Below are 16,936 nucleotides of genomic sequence, written 5' to 3' on the forward strand. Positions count from 1 at the left end.
CTAAATTCTATACCAAAATTACACATTTTTCTGATTGAATTGAATTGTCTTATTAAAACACTAACCCTAGTGAATAACAACAATAATAACATCTTCATGAATCATTATAATAAGATATTTTCAGAGTGAATATATTGCACTTAAATTGTTTCTTTTTTGTATTTTATTTTTATTTATATTTTTTGTATGTTTGAGCATTGTTAATACCTGTGTTTGGTTTGCTATACATGTTTGATGTAGCAATGTAAGTTGATTTTTGTATTATGAATAAAATAAATGTATAATAAAAAAAAAAACAGAAAACAGACAACATAAATACACCAGACATGTAAAAAAACAAAAAACAGATGAGGACATAGATACATTTTTAACACGTAGGTCAACACATTGCACATAAACATGTTGCTGTTGGATAAAAAATGTTATCTGTAATGATGCAGGTTATTTACTGTGCATCATGTTACGGAGTTCTAATGTGGGATCTTTAATGGTATTCATTGCTCTGCTTTGAACATGTCAATAAAAGGAATAGCCTAATGAGCAAATAAAAATAAATACATTTTAAAAAAGGAAAGTCGAAACCAGATAGGAAGAGTAGCCTAATTAGCCGGAAAACCGGTCCCCCTCCAACAGGTGGCGGTTTTTTCGTTGTTTCGCCCACTATGCAAGTTTTTGTATGGAGGTCAATGAATGGTTCATTTGCTACCTGAGGTCTATTTGATCGAGTAGACGTTTGGAATGCTTACGAGTGTACGGATATAAGTAGGCCAGCAACTTTGAGAAAAAACACGTTTTATCGGAGATGGCTATGCATATTCATGTTATAAGGCTAGTAGTGTATCCCGCCATTGAATACTCGAGATTGACGTCAAACAACCCTCATCAAATACTAAAAAACAGATTACAATAATGAGATGTCTCCACCAATCCAAAGAAAGGCGGGAGCTAGACAGCCCACCGTGCCTCTTTGTGGACAACGACATTGTTAGGATAGAGAGACGTATATCCATAATCTTTAGGGATGTCCCAAGGATCCAGGATAGCACTAAACGTATTGATCCAGAGATAAACTATACAAAATAAATAATTCAACAACAAAAATATTTACAATGTTTTTATACAAAATGTTAGTTTTTCCAGCTGGATTAACATTATTGACCCTTCATTAAACGACAGGGGCAATGCTCAGGATGTAATAATGTAAAGTTCACTCCTGATAATCAAAATGTTCAGGTTTTCTGCATGTTCAGCTTTAGTGCAAGCACTTTGAACAGTCCCAAGTCGTTGCATTTACCAGGGAGTGAAACTAAGAAAATACGTTTGACTACATTTAAAACTGATACCAACGTACCGAAACTGACCATGGTCTTAACCAGTAGAGGACAACCTCTGTTTGAGATACTTTTTAAATAGAAAACAAATGTAGACATACAGTATCTATATACAACTCTTGGTTCTGAAAACTAACTTTGTTTTATGAAACATTCTTCACCGACATAACTTTACAAAAGAAAAGTCTTTGTGTACTGTGCACTGGTGTGTGTAAATAAGCGCACGAGAACCCATAGGATGTCATAGAATCTGGTAGGTCAGAATGTCCGCTGAGTCCCATGTTTCAGTTACCTCCATGTCCACTTGCCTTATTGGGGGCATTTGAGAGACTTCTTTGTTTGTGGCTGGTATTTGAGGAAAATCTTTGTTTGTGTCTGTATTTTGGCAGCTTTGTTTATCCTCCTCTTCTTGGGCTGTAACTACAGTGTGATTTATTTGCCTGTTGTGTTTTGCACTTCTGAGATGGTTCATTGTTTGTTCTTTTTTGGGATGTTTGAGCAAGTTTCTTTATTGTCTTTCCTTTTGGAGGCTTTGGTTCTTCAGCGGATGTTTTCCAATGGGCCAGCAAAGTCCTGAGGAGACATGGGGGAACAGTGAGACATGGGCAGATGTTTTTCCTGGTCAAGTCATGTGGTCAAGGAAAGGCTCTGGGCACTACTAATCAGCAGGAACAACTCTGGGGCCCTGCATATGAGGAGGAGAGCACAATCACCCAACCTCAACCCAATGGAGATGGTTTGGGATGAGTTGGACCGCAGAGTGAAGGAAAAGCGGCCAAAAAAGTGCTCAGAATATGTGGGAACTCCCGCAAGACAGTTGGAAAAGCATTCCTCATGAAGCTGGTTGAGAGAATGCTAAGAGTGTGCAAAGCTGTCATCAAGGCAAAGGCTGGCAACTTTCAATAATCTAAAATATAAAATATATTTAGATTTGTTTAAGATTTTTTTTGGTTACAACATGATTCTATTTGTGTTATTTCATAGTTTTTTATATCTATTTTACAATGTAAAAAAATAGTTAAAATAAAGAAAATCCCTTGAATGGGTAGGTGTGTCCAAACTTTTGACTGGTACTGTCTTAGGGATGTTTCTGCTGAATGGACACATGAGGGATTAGGGAAGAGATATCTTCCGCTACCTCTCTTATCAACGGAGGTGCATGAGGACAATGGAACCAACATGTTTCGACTTTTGGCTTTCAGGGTTTTTACAGAATTAAAACAGAATGTGGATTTTATACATTTCATGAGAGGTTAGGAACATTTGGGTAATTCTGACCTCATATAGCTCATTTTTGCATTATACTGGCAAGCTTTTATGTTGTTTAAAAGACACTCATGGCTTCGGTTGGTCAGAGGAGGTCCCGGGGTGGGGTCTGTGTCTGGCTGAGGGGGTTGTGGACTGAAGGTCTCAAGGCCAGAGGTTGGGGTCTGGCTGAGGGGGTTGTGGACTGGAGGTCTCAGGGGTTGGAGTCTGGTCTGTGTCTGGCTGAGGGGGTTGTGAACTGGAGGTCTCAGGCGTTGGAGTCTGGTCTGTGTCTGGCTGAGGGGGTTGTGAACTGGAGGTCTCAGGCGTTGGAGTCTGGTCTGTGTCTGGCTGAGGGGGTTGTGAACTGGAGGTCTCAGGGGTTGGAGTCTGTTCTGTGTTTGATGGTTCAGTGGTGGAGGAAACTTCTCTTCTCCTTCCTCTGTCTGATTCCATTCTGTTCTCCGCACCCTGGAACACACACATCATCACATCAACGACACTCATAACATTTAGTGTGTGTGTGTGTGTGTATGTACGTACCCTGTTGCCGATGTGCCTGTGGCGGTTGGACATGGGGGAATGGCTGTGGCTCCGATGCAAATGGTATTCTGCTGCAGTTCTGGCAACATGGAACTAGTCACCCCCAGGCTGTAGTGGTTTCTAAATGTGCTTTCAGGACAGCGCTGTCTCCAAAATTCCCATCCCAGAAAGGACAAAGTTACAGTGGGGCAAAAAAGTATTTAGTCAGCCACCAATTATGCAAGTTCTCCCACTTAAAAAGATGAGAGAGGCCTGTAATTTTCATCATAGGTACACTTCAACTATGACAGACAAAATGAAAAAAAAAAATGAAAAAAAATCACATTGTAGGATTTTTGATGAATTTATTTGCAAATTATGGTGGAAAATAAGTATTTGGTCAATAACAAAAGTTTATCTCAATACTTTGTTATATACCCTTTGTTGGCAAGGACAGAGGTCAAATGTTTTCTGTAAGTCTTCACAAGGTTTTCACACACTGTTGCTGGTATTTTTGCCCATTCCTCCATGCAGATCTCCTCTAGAGCAGTGATGTTTTGGGGCTGTTGCTGGGCAACACGGACTTTCAACTCCCTCCAAAGATTTTCTATGGGGTTGAGATCTGGAGACTGGCTAGGCCACTCCAGGACCTTGAAATGCTTCTTACGGAGCCACTCCTTCGTTGCCCGGGCGGTGTGTTTGGGATCATTGTCATGCTGAAAGACCCAGCCACGTTTCTTCTTCAATGCCCTTGCTGATGGAAGGAGGTTTTCACTCAAAATCTCACGATACATGGCCCCATTCATTCTTTCCTTTACACGGATCAGTCGTCCTGATCCCTTTGCAGAAAAACAGCCCCAAAGCATGATGTTTTCACCCCCATGCTTCACAGTAGGTATGGTGTTCTTTGGATGCAACTCAGTATTCTTTGTCCTCCAAACACGACGAGTTGAGTTTTTACCAAAAAGTTATATTTTGGTTTCATCTAACCATATGACATTCTCCCAATCTTCTTCTGGATCATCCAAATGCTCTCTAGCAAACTTCAGACGGGCCTGGACATGTACTGGCTTAAGCAGGGGGACACATCTGGCACTGAAAGGATTTGAGTCCCTGGCGGTGTAGTGTGTTACTGATGGTAGGCTTTGTTACTTTGGTCCCAGCTCTCTGCAGGTCATTCACTAGGTCCCCCCGTGTGGTTCTGGGATTTTTGCTCACCGTTCTTGTGATCATTTTGACCCCACGGGGTGGGATCTTGCGTGGAGCCCCAGATCGAGGGAGATTATCAGTGGTCTTGTATGTCTTCCATTTCCTAATAATTGCTCCCACAGTTGATTTCTTCTAACCAAGCTGCTTACCTATTGCAGATTCAGTCTTCCCAGCCTGGTGCAGGTCTACAATTTTGTTTCTGGTGTCCTTTGACAGCTCTTTTGTCTTGGCCATAGTGGAGTTTGGAGTGTGACTGTTTGAGGTTGTGGACAGGTGTCTTTTATACTGATAACAAGTTCAAACAGGTGCCATTAATACAGGTAACGAGTGGAGGACAGAGGAGCCTCTTAAAGAATAAGTTACAGGTATGTGAGAGACAGAAATCGTGCTTGTTTGTAGGTGACCAAATACTTATTTTCCACCATCATTTGCAAATAAATTCATTAAAAATCCTACAATGTGATTTTCTGGATTTTTAAAATCATTTTGTCAGTCATAGTTGAAGTGTACCTATGATGAAAGTTACAGGCCTCTCTCATCTTTTTAAGTGGGAGAACTTGCACAATTGGTGACTGACTAATACTTTTTTGCCCCACTATATATACTGAAACCCTCAGTGCAATTGTGTTGTGAGTTTCCAAGTGAAACTAGCTAGGATAGTTACTGTATGTACTGTAAAGTAGAGTAATAGAAACTATTATGCACCAACCCAGCTACGCACTGTGTGAAAAACAGCAGTGTAATATAGCTGTAATGTGAGTTTCAAGGGGAGACTAGGATAGTTACTGTCTTAACTGTAACTACAACAGAAAACGAGTAACCTCAGCTACACACCGTGCAAGACTGTAGTGTAATAGTTGAAAAGTGAGTTTCCAAGGGAAACTAGGATAGTTACTGTATGTAGCCTACTGTAAGTAGTGGAACATAAAAACTATAGTAAACACAGCTACACAGTAGTGTAATAGAGCTGTCAGTTTCAAATGAAGGAATAGTTACTTATGTACTGTAAAGTAGTGCAACAGAACTATAGTAAACACAGCTACACAGTAGTGTAATAGAGCTGTCAGTTTCAAATGAAGGAATAGTTACTTATGTACTGTAAAGTAGTGCAACAGAACTATAGTAAACACAGCTACACACTGAACCCCTCAGTGTAATTGAGCTGAGATGTGTTTCCACGGGAAACTACATTGGACAAAAATATAAACACAACATGTAGTGTTGGTCCCATGTTTTATGAGCTGATATAAAAGATCCCAGAAGAAATGTTAACTAACAGGGACACAACATTTGAGAGAAATAAGCTTTTTGTGCATATAGAAAATTCTTGGGATATTTTATTTCAGCACATGACACATGGGAACAACACTGTACATGTTGCGTTTATATTTTTGCTCGGTATTATTAAGCCAACGGGTGTTAACTGCCTGACGGTGAAGGGCATTCTACCTCACACACGTGTATAGCTTATTTCTTGCTTTGTACGTGTGTGTCGAATGTAACTCACGCCATGTTTATAGCTTATCTCGTTATAAGCGTTTGATTTCAAGTTGGCAGATTTTAAGGTAATGTGCTTTGTCATCATACATGGTCACCTCTCGTTAAATTAGCTACTTTGCATAGCTCGTTCACCGTTGAACACACAAGAGTTTAGGCAAGATGGCTGCGCCCTGTGAGATGAAACCACAGCTAGAACAATGAGATTTCAATTTCATTGGATGTACATGTATAAATGTTTAGCATCCGCTTGATATGGTAGTGAGAGGAAGCTCACTGGTGTGCAGTGGGAGAACATGGATGTTGGAAAACATTCTGCAAAATTTCTCATCGATGAAACATTTGATCTCAATAGTTTTCTGTCCCCCCAAACTAGAATATGTTATGAACAGAGCGGACTAAGATTTGAACACTTTACCCTTTGCAAAAGTTTCTAAAAAATCGCGTTGTTTAGGAGTGCAAAGGCGAAATTAGTTATTAAAACAAGGAAGAACCCCAAACGAGATGGCACAAACCAAACCGAATGGGGTGACAGCAGAGCACTCTGTTGAAGAGGCTATAGTTAGCTGCTTCAAACTATTGGAAAGCTGCGGGACTGCGTGCATACACTCGGAGATTTTAAAAAGCGAATCCGCTCTGTATTGAGCCGATAAAAGGACGAGGTGGAAGTGGAGCGGCGGCAGCTACGGAATATATCCTGCCGCGTGGAAAAATACCATTATTGGAGAGATCCTGTATAGTGCTACATAACACACTATGGGACACCTATAGGCCTACATCTGGCAACCGAGCACGAGTTATCAGTGTAGCCTATTATCGTCTGGACATGGCGTTGAAATATATCCACGACCACAATAAAAACATCCAGGCGTCCATCATAAATAAATTCAACTAAAAATATATAAATAAATTAGAATTACAGGGAGCAGTTTGGAGAAACGAATCATATGTGAATCGACCACTGGAACAAAGCACATGTTTGGATAATGATGACAAAACCAACGGTTTTAGTAATACCCGTCCGAATAGGGCTATAGCATGGTAAATAATAGGCGTGAGGCTCCCGAGTGGCGCAGCGGTCTAAGGTACTGCATCTCAGTGCTACAGAGACCCTGGTTCGTATCCAGGCTGTATCACAACCGACCGTGATTGGCAGCCCCATAAAGCTGCGCACAATTGGCCCAGCGTCGTCCGGGTTTGGTCGTAATTGTAAATAATAATTTGTTCTTAACTAACTTGCCTAGTTAAATAAAAGTTCAAATTTAAAAAATGTTAAAACATCTGTAGAGTGCGTCGCATCATCCCATTGGGATCCGTCAAGTCTGAACACAGCACACATCACCTATTTTCAAACAAAAGAAGCCTTTTATAGTGGGCAGCATCATACTCATGTCAGTCCTCTAGAACGGAAATGTAGTCTTCCTAGTAGGACTCTAATAATGAAGCGGTATGTACGTATCTGAGGGTAGGCTGTCATTGTAAATAAGAATGTGTTATTAACTGACTTGCCTATTTAAATAAAGGTTAAATAAAAATAAATACAATCTGTTTCAGTGTTTTGAGAGCCCGATAGTGCAGATCTAGCACCCATGTACTATCGTCTACCTAGGCCATCGAAATGCGAACTGATCGATTTTCAGCCCAGTCTTGAAATCAATTATTCGATTTTAACCAACTCGGGTAAAAAAAAAAGACTACACTACTACTAGGTAGCAACTTGAAAAAAATAAAAATAGTCAGAGTTTATGATAAATAAACCCCTTCCATCTGTTGTTCAGTCACAGACAGAACAATGAGACAGATATTTCACCGGATGTATAAAAGTGAAGCCCAAATGCCAGCAGTGGGAGATTTTGACCGAGATTCTGCTAATTATGTAATTGATCTCCATACAGTTTTCTGTTTCCAAAACTATGATCTCTAACAGAGTGGAGTTTTTATAGACTTTTCCCTTTGCCTGTTTAGAACAAAGGCAAATTGAGTTATTGCACACGCGCACTTCAGAGTAGGTGTTCTCTAACTGAAATATGCAAATATATGCGACAACATTTAGCACACTAACTCGTGCTTGGCTCTGCCCCCCTTCATGCTTGTTCTGTCCACTATGATTAATTTGCTACCATTGGAAACGACAGGCTCTGGTCTATCTTGGGTTAGTTATAAAAATATGGTGGTTTAGTCATATACATGGCTAGGATACTTACTAACTCTTACTATTGCAATGAAGTGAGTCAGATGTTTCAGTTTTCAAAATGTACTGTCTTTGCCTCTTATTTAAATTTCCTATCAATAACATAATGCAACGAACAGCTAAAGACACAAGAACATAATTATTACAACAAACCTGCAGTTTCTTCTTCGTAAAAACCATTGTTAAAAACAAACCGTTCTTTTTCGTGGATGTCAATTGACGTAATCCTGCCACCTATTGTTTTCAGAAGTACTGCAACCAAAGATTGCTGTAACCAGAGAGGAAAGATCTTTTCTGTTATCATACAATAACTAATATGACACAAACAGGCACGCACGCACAGTCTGTCATTGGAAGGATTCAGACTTTAATTATGATCCATTTGAAAAAAGGTTTTACAAAAAGTAACATTCAAATTTGACACTTTCTTAAAAATAAAAAAAATAAAATAAGCTTTTGATACAACAAAATTATTTATCTAAAGAAAATGGCTTCTATAAACAATGTGAATAGAAGATAATATACAGGTAAGTGGACGCTAAGACATGCACATACAAGGAAAGATTACAATAACATTTAGAAATAATAATGGCATGATTGTTTCCTTTACAATGAGTAGCAACTAGCAAGAGAGTGGGAACATTATAGAATTCGAATGAATAGAATTGAATATTGCGATTCAGATTCTACGCTTCACCCAGATGTATGCATTGGATTGGTAGAAAAATGTCTGGAGGAAGTTTCCACCCTAATCCACTCCCAATAAGTTCCATTTAAATCCATGAGGGTGAGTGAACGAGTACACACTTCGGGAGAAGGGTAGAAAATTGGACTCCACTAAATGTCTTGCAGTGGGTGCGTGCTCCGGCAGCCATATTTGATGTACCATTTGAAATGTTAAATATACTGGTCAGTGAACCTCAGCTGTTCCAGAAATGCAAAAATGGCAAGTTCAAAATGTTGCCACCATTTTGGGTGGGCGATTGAGAAATCGAGTTGATTTTCAGACCTGTGTCCTTTAACTCATTTTAATTCCATGGGTAAAAAACGATATGAGACGCTTCCTTCTGACAAGTCCCAGACTAAGCTAGTCATAGAAACAGAATATAAAATGTGACTATACAACACAAATGTGAAAAAAACAACAGTTAAAAAACAAGTCAACTGAAGACGCATTTGATTTGAGCAAAGCACTGCAAGTGTGCTCGTGTTGGCTAGACTGATGACTCAAACATTCTGCAGTGGGTCAAAGTTTCCTTCAAGCAGATCTAGGATCAGCTTACCCTCTCCAAATCCTAACCTCAAACATTAAGGGGGTAAACGCTAAACTGACCCTAGATCAGTATGTAAGGCCAACTTATCACCAAATCAATCCAACCACTAATAAACGCTTCACCTGAAACTACAGGGCATGTCACAAGCTTTAATAGCATGAGGCACTTTCATGGGGTACAGGGCTGGAAAAAAAATCTACATGGAAATAAAATATATATATACAATAAAAAGTGTCCACACAGACATAACTTTATTGGTTAGCAAAGTTTCAATCAATCCAAACATTAATTGATCAGAACATTGTTAACAAATAAAAGGTATGTGTTGGAGAATCAATGTGCAAGCCCAACTCTACCAGTACATTAAAGGTCTAACATTATGCAGATATTGGTTGTTATAAACTCCGTCAGGGTTTTATAATTTAAAGAAAGTGTTATATCATGGCTATGACAGCGTTCACAAGGTCTTAAAAGGGTGTTATGCTTGTCGTTTCAGGTGAAGAGTTAATGAAGCCACATGTAGTCTCTCAATACACACACACCCACTCTAGAGAAAGCGATTGATGATTCAATATAGTCAATTAATCAATCAATTGCTCTAGAGAGGGCTACTACACCTTTCCTACTACACCTTTCCTATTCCTTGCATCCTAACACAATTACATGATCTGCAAAAGCTTAAAAAACACATGCATCTCCAGCATTTTATACAACAGTATGATACAAAATAAGGCATTTCGTAGTGAGTATTCATGTTTGCGAGAGAGTGTTTGTGCATCTTTGTTTGTGTGTACATAGAGACAACATTGAATGTCATTTGTTTGCCTGCCTATAAAAAGACTGCAAATAAAAAACATAAAGTCATGATAACTCTTACTTAAAATATATATATATATATATTTGTCATATATATTTACGTATATATATATTCATATATAAAAAAAAAATGGGAGAAAAGCCCACGCGGTCCCTGTTTATTGGCCAGTCTATAAGCCACGCCCTCATTCCATGACCTCACCGGGCGCCACGGTGACCAGCTGCAGTGGGATCTCCTGATTGCCTAGGAGGTCATGGGCACCAGCAGCTGATTGAAGGATGAGGGTGGTTCCGTCTGCGGTGATGATGGTGTCGCTGGGGGGCGGAGACAATGAGGAAGCCACACCTTTTTTATTCTGGTGAGTCTTTATATGTTTGGCCAGATGGTCGCTACGCATGAATCTCTTTGAACACTGTGCGCACACAAACTTCTTCTCTCCTGGACAGAGAAATGAAAGGGAGAAAAAGAGGTAGAGAGTGATGAAAAAATAAGTGTGGTGAGCGTTAAGCTGGTGTTATGTAGTGAAGATGGTGTTTGTGTGTATTCCTACCCGTGTGTGTCCGTCTGTGTCTCTGTAGCTCGTCACTCCTGGTAAACCGCTTGCCACAGAACATCCAGTTGCAGACGAAGGGCCGTTCTCCGCTATGCCATCTGAGGTGAGCCCTGAGGTGAGAAGTCTTACCGTACACCTTCCCACAGCCCACGATGTGACAGATATGCTGCTTCTTCTTACCAAGACTCGACCCTCTGGGAGGAAGGGGTGACAAGAGAGAGGGTTGGGGTCAACTTCTTGCAGTCATTTGAATTTCAATTGTCTTGGTAGAAACGGACCCTACTGAGTATGGAATGCGGTTTGACCACATTAACCCACTGAGCTAAATGCTAGGATCCACCCTTTATATATATATATTTGTGTTAATATGTTGTGTGTGTGTCTTTCCAACCCACCTCCCTCCAGCCTCTTTACAGTTGGGACAGGTGCAGGCGACTCTCCTCAACCTCTTGCCCTCCCCGGTGGACATGTCCATGTCTTCGTCATCCATCTGGACACGCAGGTTGTTGATGTCACTGGGGTTGAGGGTGGAGTCACCACTCAGCTGCCACTCTTCAGAGTCTGGCTCCTCCTTTATCTGGATGTCTGTGGGGAGAGATAGTTGTGTGTGTGTGTGTGAGAGAGAGAGACAAAGTAAGAAAGAAATAGAAAGATGGAGAGTTTGTATGTATGTGTGTGTATACATATGCATGTTCCTACCTGCAGGACTGCCGGCGTCCTCTCCCTGTGTGTATTGTATCCCTGGCTGTCCTATAGAGTTGACTGTAACAGTCTGGAGGTTAGGCAAGGTGATGGATCCTCCCTGACCCATAGAGAGGCCCTGGACTGGGGCCAGAGTCAGCTGCTGGCCCCCCTGGGCCTGGGGGAGCTGGAGGCCCTGCAGAGACTGGACTCCTTGGACCTGAGAGGGAGTGCGTTAGAAAGAGTTACACACATGCATGATCCCACACACCTACGTATGGTAGTGAAACAGATAAACACACACCCACACAACCTACCTGGAAGGTCTGCCACTGTATCTGTCCCGAAGCAGTGACTGTCTGGGCCTGGATGAGGAAGGTTCCAGGGTTGACGAGCTGGACACTCTGGAGCGTCTGCCCAGACTGGGATAGATCCTGTCCCTGGGCCCCCTGGTTGTCCCCCGACAGCTGTAGGATGGGCTGGGAGAGGGACGAGGCATGCGAGGTGGACACCTGGATGAAACAGACTTAATTCAGTCATGGTATTTTTTTTCAGCCATGCTCTTAGAACAGTGTCCCAAGGAGGACCTACAGCAACGTACATAGTAATATGATATGACCTGCTGAAGACAAGTTAAACAAGACTAGTAACTTTTTTCCTGTATGATGGCTCACTGTAATATGACTGTTATATGTGGTGTAGGGCACTGGGAATAAAGCCTAGGGAATTCTATGTCATATGACTGACCTGTATTTGCTGCAGGTGGTTGTGTGAGTTGTAGTTCTCTGAGGATGGGTCTGAAACCCCGGCAGACACGGCAGTAGCTTGGGTCAGAACCCCCGTCCCATCGATGGTCTCAGGCAGCTGGGATGATGAGGTTGTTGGCACATAGAGGTCTGTGTTACCGTTAGCTTCACTAACTAGGTTCGCTAGCTGTTTGGCTGCACCTTCCTGCCCCTCCAGCGCTTGGGAGCCCATGATCAGCTGACCGTCGGTCGTCGTTGCTATGGGAACCGTCTGAGCGCCGGCAAGCCCTAGTGATTCGAGGTCTATGCTGTTGATAGGGAGGAAAGTTATGTTACCCCCCGACAGCCCCATGGGAACCGCGCCGCTATAGGTCGTGCCCCCGGCCAATGACACGCCCTGAATCTGCTGCATATGCCCGGCCTGCGTTAGGAGGTCAGAGGTTGTCGTCGTGGCGATGCTGATTCCGATATTGCCATGGCTACCGTCCTGGATGAGCTGGATTTGACCCGAGCCATCGTCCAATCCCTGCGCAGAGAAGCCTGCCAGAGTTCCATCTGAGTTGTGGATCTGAGGGATGACATGGAAGAGAGAGTTCAGCATTTGTGTGTAGAGAATATTGTGTGTAAGGGCTAACATGATAATCGACCTGGTACTGGACATTCTGCTAACAGAGGTGCGTGTGTGCAAGTACATGTGTGTGTATGTATGTGTATACACACACTACATGGCCAAAGGTATGTGGACACCTGCTCGTCAAACATCTCATTCCAAAATAATGGGCATTAATATGGAGTGGGTTCCTCCTTTCTGCTACAACAGCCTCCACTCTTCTGGAAAGGCTTTCTACTAGATTTTGTAACTTTGCTGCAGTTTCAGCCATAAGAGCATTAGTGAGTTCGGGCACTGATGTTAGACGATTAGGCCTGGCTCGCAGTCGGAGGGGGGGGGGGGGGGGTTGAGGTCAGGGCCCTGTGCAGACCAGTCAAGTTCTTCCACACCAATCTCGACAAACCATTTCTGTATGGACCCCGCTTTGTGCACAGGGGCTTTGTCATGCTTGGGAAAGGGCCTTCCCCAAACTTGCCACAAAGCTGGAAGCACAGAATTGTCTAGAATGTCATCATATGCTGCAGCGTTGATTTCCTTTCACTGGAACTAAGGGGCCTAGTCCGAACCATGAAAAACAGCCCCAGACCATTATTCTTCCTCCAAACTTTACAGTTGGCACTATGTATTTTGGCAGGTAACACTCTCCTGGCATCAGTTAAACCCTGATTAGTCCGTCGGACTACCAGATGGTGAAGCGTGATTCATCACTCCAGAGAACCCATTTCCATTGCTCCAAGGTCCAACAGCGGCAAGCTTTACACCACTCCAGCAGACGCTTGGCATTGCGCATGGTGATCTTAGGCATGTGTGCGGCTGCTCGGACATGGAAACCCATTTCATGAAGCTCCCGACGAACAGATCTTGTGCCGACGTTGCTTCCAAAGGTAGTTAGGAACTCTGTAGTAAGTGTTGCAACCGAGGACAGACGACTTTTACAGTTGACTGGGACAACTCTAGCAGGGCAGAAATTTGACAAACTGACTTGTTGGAAAGATGGCATCCTATGACGGTGCCACGTTAAAAGTCACTGAGCTCTTCAGCACGGGCCAATGTTTGTCTATGGAGATTGCATGGCGGTGTGCTCGATTTTATACACTTGTCAGCGACGGGCGTGGCTGAAATAGCCAAATTCACTCATTTGAAGGCATGTCCACATACTTTTGGCCCTGTAGTGTATATGCATGTGCGTGTACAGTACACTACCTGGTATTGTATGCTGGACACTCCGTTGGCTGAGCCGTCGTTGCCAGATGCTGTGACGTAGATGGGCTGACTGTCCATGTTCCCGATAGGGAGAACATACTGGCCGTTAGAGGTCATCATGCCAGAGTTAGGAATGTGGACGACTCCCTGCTGCGCATCCTTCCCTGTAGAGACCGGGGTTAACAACTCCCAACGGTCTGAACCTGTTAGCTGGATGGCGGTCATGTCTGTGGTCTGACAGAGAGAAGACAAAATGACATGCAGTATGGTTTGATATCACAATACAGTGTCAGCAGACAAGACAATTATTGTGGATATTGTTAAAATAGATATCCAATCCTATATTATAGGTATCTGCAACATTGGACTAGTAATAATACAGTAGTATCAAGACATTTCCCTTTGGCAAAAATGAGAAATCAACCATGAACCTAAATATTTCTGAATCCGCTATACAGGCTATGGCGTAGCTAAGTGGTTTGATAAGAAAGGATCCAAACTTCCTCAAGCATGTAACGCATCTACCCAATTCAGCGCCTATTACATTATATTCTGACAGGAGAGTTTTGGTAAGAGCCCCGACGATAGTCTAAACATTAACACGCATCGCTTGCTGTACGTTTTTTCATATCAGGAATACTTTAAAAATGTTTTTAAACAAATGGTTAAATTACTACACAACTTTTATAGGATTTGTGTTCCCACACGGCCATATCTCCATGTTACATCGCTTATTTACAAAGACAGAAGAGACGTAGGCGGCCACAAACACGTGTGTATGCAAGACTGGAGATGAAGTGTAGTTCATCAACTGGAGACACACAGCTTGTCGATCTGTGCAAAACTGCTACAGTTAGTATATTTAATATTTGAAATACAATTTCCCGCTGATATGAAAGATAAGGCGGATATTAGCATATGTTTTGAAAACCACTTTGAACGCAATGATTGGCGTTTCTAAATGTTATAACACAGCTTCGGAATTGTAATTCACATGGAGCCAAATGTGGGCGAAAGTAACAGCTGAACAGTCTACATAGGGAGAATAGTTTTCGAGAGCTAGTCACCACAACTAGACAAAAAACATCTAAGAGTCCCTTCTTTCATCCAACGAATAGAGCTAGAGTGGCTAGACAAAATACGTAATCGCTACAACATGGGCGTGGAGGAGATATTTTGTAGTCCGGTGCACAGATTCCCACGTTCTCTGTTCGGTTTCCCCACTCACCCCTCCTTTCCCCACTGTACCCCTTTAGCCCCAGGTAGACGAGCTAAATATCAGCGACCTGACCAAGTGACGGGCTGTGTCCTACCCACTATGGGCGGGTTCTAGAGGGGTAAAGTGGGTGGCCGTTATAGCGGGGAACACAGCGGCGGAAGTATACTAGCTTTACACCCCCTGCAACATTTAAAACGTGTGAACTTCTAGCTAGCTAAAAACACCACACAGTAGTAGCTCGGAGGAGTCGAAATACGAGATAGAAAATGTTGGGGTACCTGGTTTTCCGAGGCTCCGCCGTGCTGTAGGAATTCGCTTTGACTGCCTTCCACGTCCGCGGTAGCCATTTCCTCTTGTTTCAAACGTTGCTCTGGCGCTAGCATGGAGAGATAGGAAAATTGAGCAAAACACTACATTTCTCACAGCTTGCCGCTCCTAAAATGCTGCAAAGAGACAACAAACTTCAGTCGATGAAGAATAAACTGCAAACCCTAACTTTGCGACAATGTTTCAAGGCTGATTTCGACACAGATTGAATGTTTACTTTTGTTAACTAGCTAACTACCTAGCATAGGTCTCCTGCAAAAGATTAAAAGCCGTAGCTAGCCTGCTATCGGTTGTAACGTACAAACTCACCCGTTGGTTGTATGCTTCGATGGGTTAAATGTTATGTACCAGTCATATCGTGAATTGTAATAATCGAAAGATTATCTGATCAACTAAACTCCGAACATTATTATCTTTTATCAAAGGCGGGCTTGTGTTGATCGGTGAATTCGGGTCGATTTTTTTCTATTTTGATTGACAGTGGGGAAACACAAAAAGGGGGGGCGCTAACAAGAACGTAACAGGAAGTCCCGCCGTTCTTCTCAAAATTGATTGGTTAGCTTTGGGGTTTGGTGAGACTTCTATGGCCAAGTGATATGTCCGTCATTTTTATGGGATATCGGCTTCCTGTTTGTTTTTAAAGAACCTCAAATATCTGGGAATCTATGGTTGAAATTAAAGAGCAGGAAGTGTTGGGAAAATGGCCCAAATGTAATTGCAACATCGTTGGTGCTTAAAGCTAGTGTGGGAGATGTGAGTCTCCAGCTTCAGAGATTTTTGCAATTCGATCCAGTCATGGGCAGCAGAGAACTGGAAGGAAAGACGACCAAAGGAGGAATTGGCTTTGGGGGTGACCAGTGAGATATACCTGTTGGAGCGCATGCTACGAGTGGGTGCTGCTATGGTGACCAGTGAGCTGAGATAAAGCGGGGCTTCACCTAGCAGAGACTTGTAGATAACCTGTAGCCAGTGGGTTTGGCGACGAGTTTGAAGTGAGGGCCAACCAACGAGAGCGTACAGGTCGCAATGGTGGGTAGTGTATGGGGCTTTGGTGACAAAACAGATGGTACTGTGATAGACTGCATCCAGTTTGTTGAGTAGAGTGTTGGAGGCTATTTTATAGATGACATCACCAAAGTCGAGGATGGTAGGATGGTCAAGCATCCCCATCCACTTCAAAATACAACACAGCACATACACCCTGGTTCAACACGCACCCATCAATTAAGACACATTTGAACATAAACTGAATCTGTTGTCTTTAGTGTATTGTTGTTGCAGTGCATGCGTCTCCATGAAAATGCTTGTGTCAGGCCTGGGCCCAGTTGCACAAAACATCTTATAATTTCCCCTTACCTAAGGGAATTGGAGTGTTGCATAAGAGTCCCTCAAACGTTTTCCTTAGGTAAGGGCATACTTAAAGGGGTTTTATGGTAGTTTGAAGGCATGTACTGTACGGCAGAAAGTGTCTGGTTATCATGGAGACCTGATTCACTGACAAAGTCTCAGAG

General features: G+C 42.5%; 2 protein-coding genes across 3 annotated transcripts; both read right to left on the reverse strand.

Moving 5' to 3' along the window:
* Positions 1 to 1,101: 1,101 nt before the first annotated feature.
* LOC115129986 (uncharacterized) lies at positions 1,102 to 8,211 on the reverse strand. Its single transcript, XM_065018840.1, has 4 exons — positions 8,149 to 8,211; positions 3,120 to 3,262; positions 2,610 to 3,047; positions 1,102 to 1,904 (listed from the first exon to the last, which is right to left on the reverse strand). Exons 1-4 carry the CDS (start codon positions 8,173 to 8,175, stop codon positions 1,727 to 1,729), a joined length of 786 nt encoding a protein of 261 aa, XP_064874912.1. The 5' UTR covers positions 8,176 to 8,211; the 3' UTR covers positions 1,102 to 1,726.
* A 129-nt stretch (positions 8,212 to 8,340) lies between these two features.
* On the reverse strand, positions 8,341 to 15,911 carry LOC115129790 (transcription factor Sp3-like). 2 transcript variants are annotated; one of them, XM_029660508.2, is made up of 9 exons: positions 15,735 to 15,911; positions 15,377 to 15,474; positions 13,880 to 14,113; positions 12,068 to 12,634; positions 11,638 to 11,832; positions 11,339 to 11,540; positions 11,035 to 11,224; positions 10,637 to 10,833; positions 8,341 to 10,524 (listed from the first exon to the last, which is right to left on the reverse strand). In XM_029660508.2, exons 2-9 carry the CDS (start codon positions 15,443 to 15,445, stop codon positions 10,271 to 10,273), a joined length of 1,908 nt encoding a protein of 635 aa, XP_029516368.1. In that variant the 5' UTR covers positions 15,446 to 15,474; positions 15,735 to 15,911; the 3' UTR covers positions 8,341 to 10,270. The 2 variants fall into 2 exon arrangements, with proteins under 2 accessions (XP_029516368.1, XP_064874913.1); XM_065018841.1 differs by lacking the exon at positions 15,735 to 15,911 and having other exon boundaries at positions 15,377 to 15,481.
* Between the last annotated feature and the right edge of the window lie 1,025 nt (positions 15,912 to 16,936).

The sequence above is a fragment of the Oncorhynchus nerka genome, linkage group LG5, assembly GCF_034236695.1.
Source record: "Oncorhynchus nerka isolate Pitt River linkage group LG5, Oner_Uvic_2.0, whole genome shotgun sequence".
In the NCBI taxonomy this organism is placed as follows: Eukaryota; Metazoa; Chordata; class Actinopteri; order Salmoniformes; family Salmonidae; genus Oncorhynchus; species Oncorhynchus nerka.

Excerpts from the sequence above, each read along its gene's own strand:
- LOC115129986 (XM_065018840.1), bottom strand. The coding sequence starts at position 8,175 with ATGGTTTTTACGAAGAAGAAACTGCAG. Across the intron at positions 3,048-3,119 it reads ACAGGCACATCGGCAACAGG|GGTGCGGAGAACAGAATGGA; the intron begins GTACGTACATAC and ends TGTGTGTTCCAG. Across the intron at positions 1,905-2,609 it reads GCAAAAATGAGCTATATGAG|GACTTTGCTGGCCCATTGGA; the intron begins GTCAGAATTACC and ends ATGTCTCCTCAG.
- LOC115129790 (XM_065018841.1), bottom strand. The coding sequence starts at position 15,481 with ATGCTAGCGCCAGAGCAACGTTTGAAACAAGAGGAAATGGCTACCGCG. Across the intron at positions 14,114-15,376 it reads GCGGAGCCTCGGAAAACCAG|ACCACAGACATGACCGCCAT; the intron begins GTACCCCAACAT and ends TCTCTCTGTCAG. Across the intron at positions 10,525-10,636 it reads ACACAGACGGACACACACGG|GAGAGAAGAAGTTTGTGTGC; the intron begins GTAGGAATACAC and ends TTCTCTGTCCAG.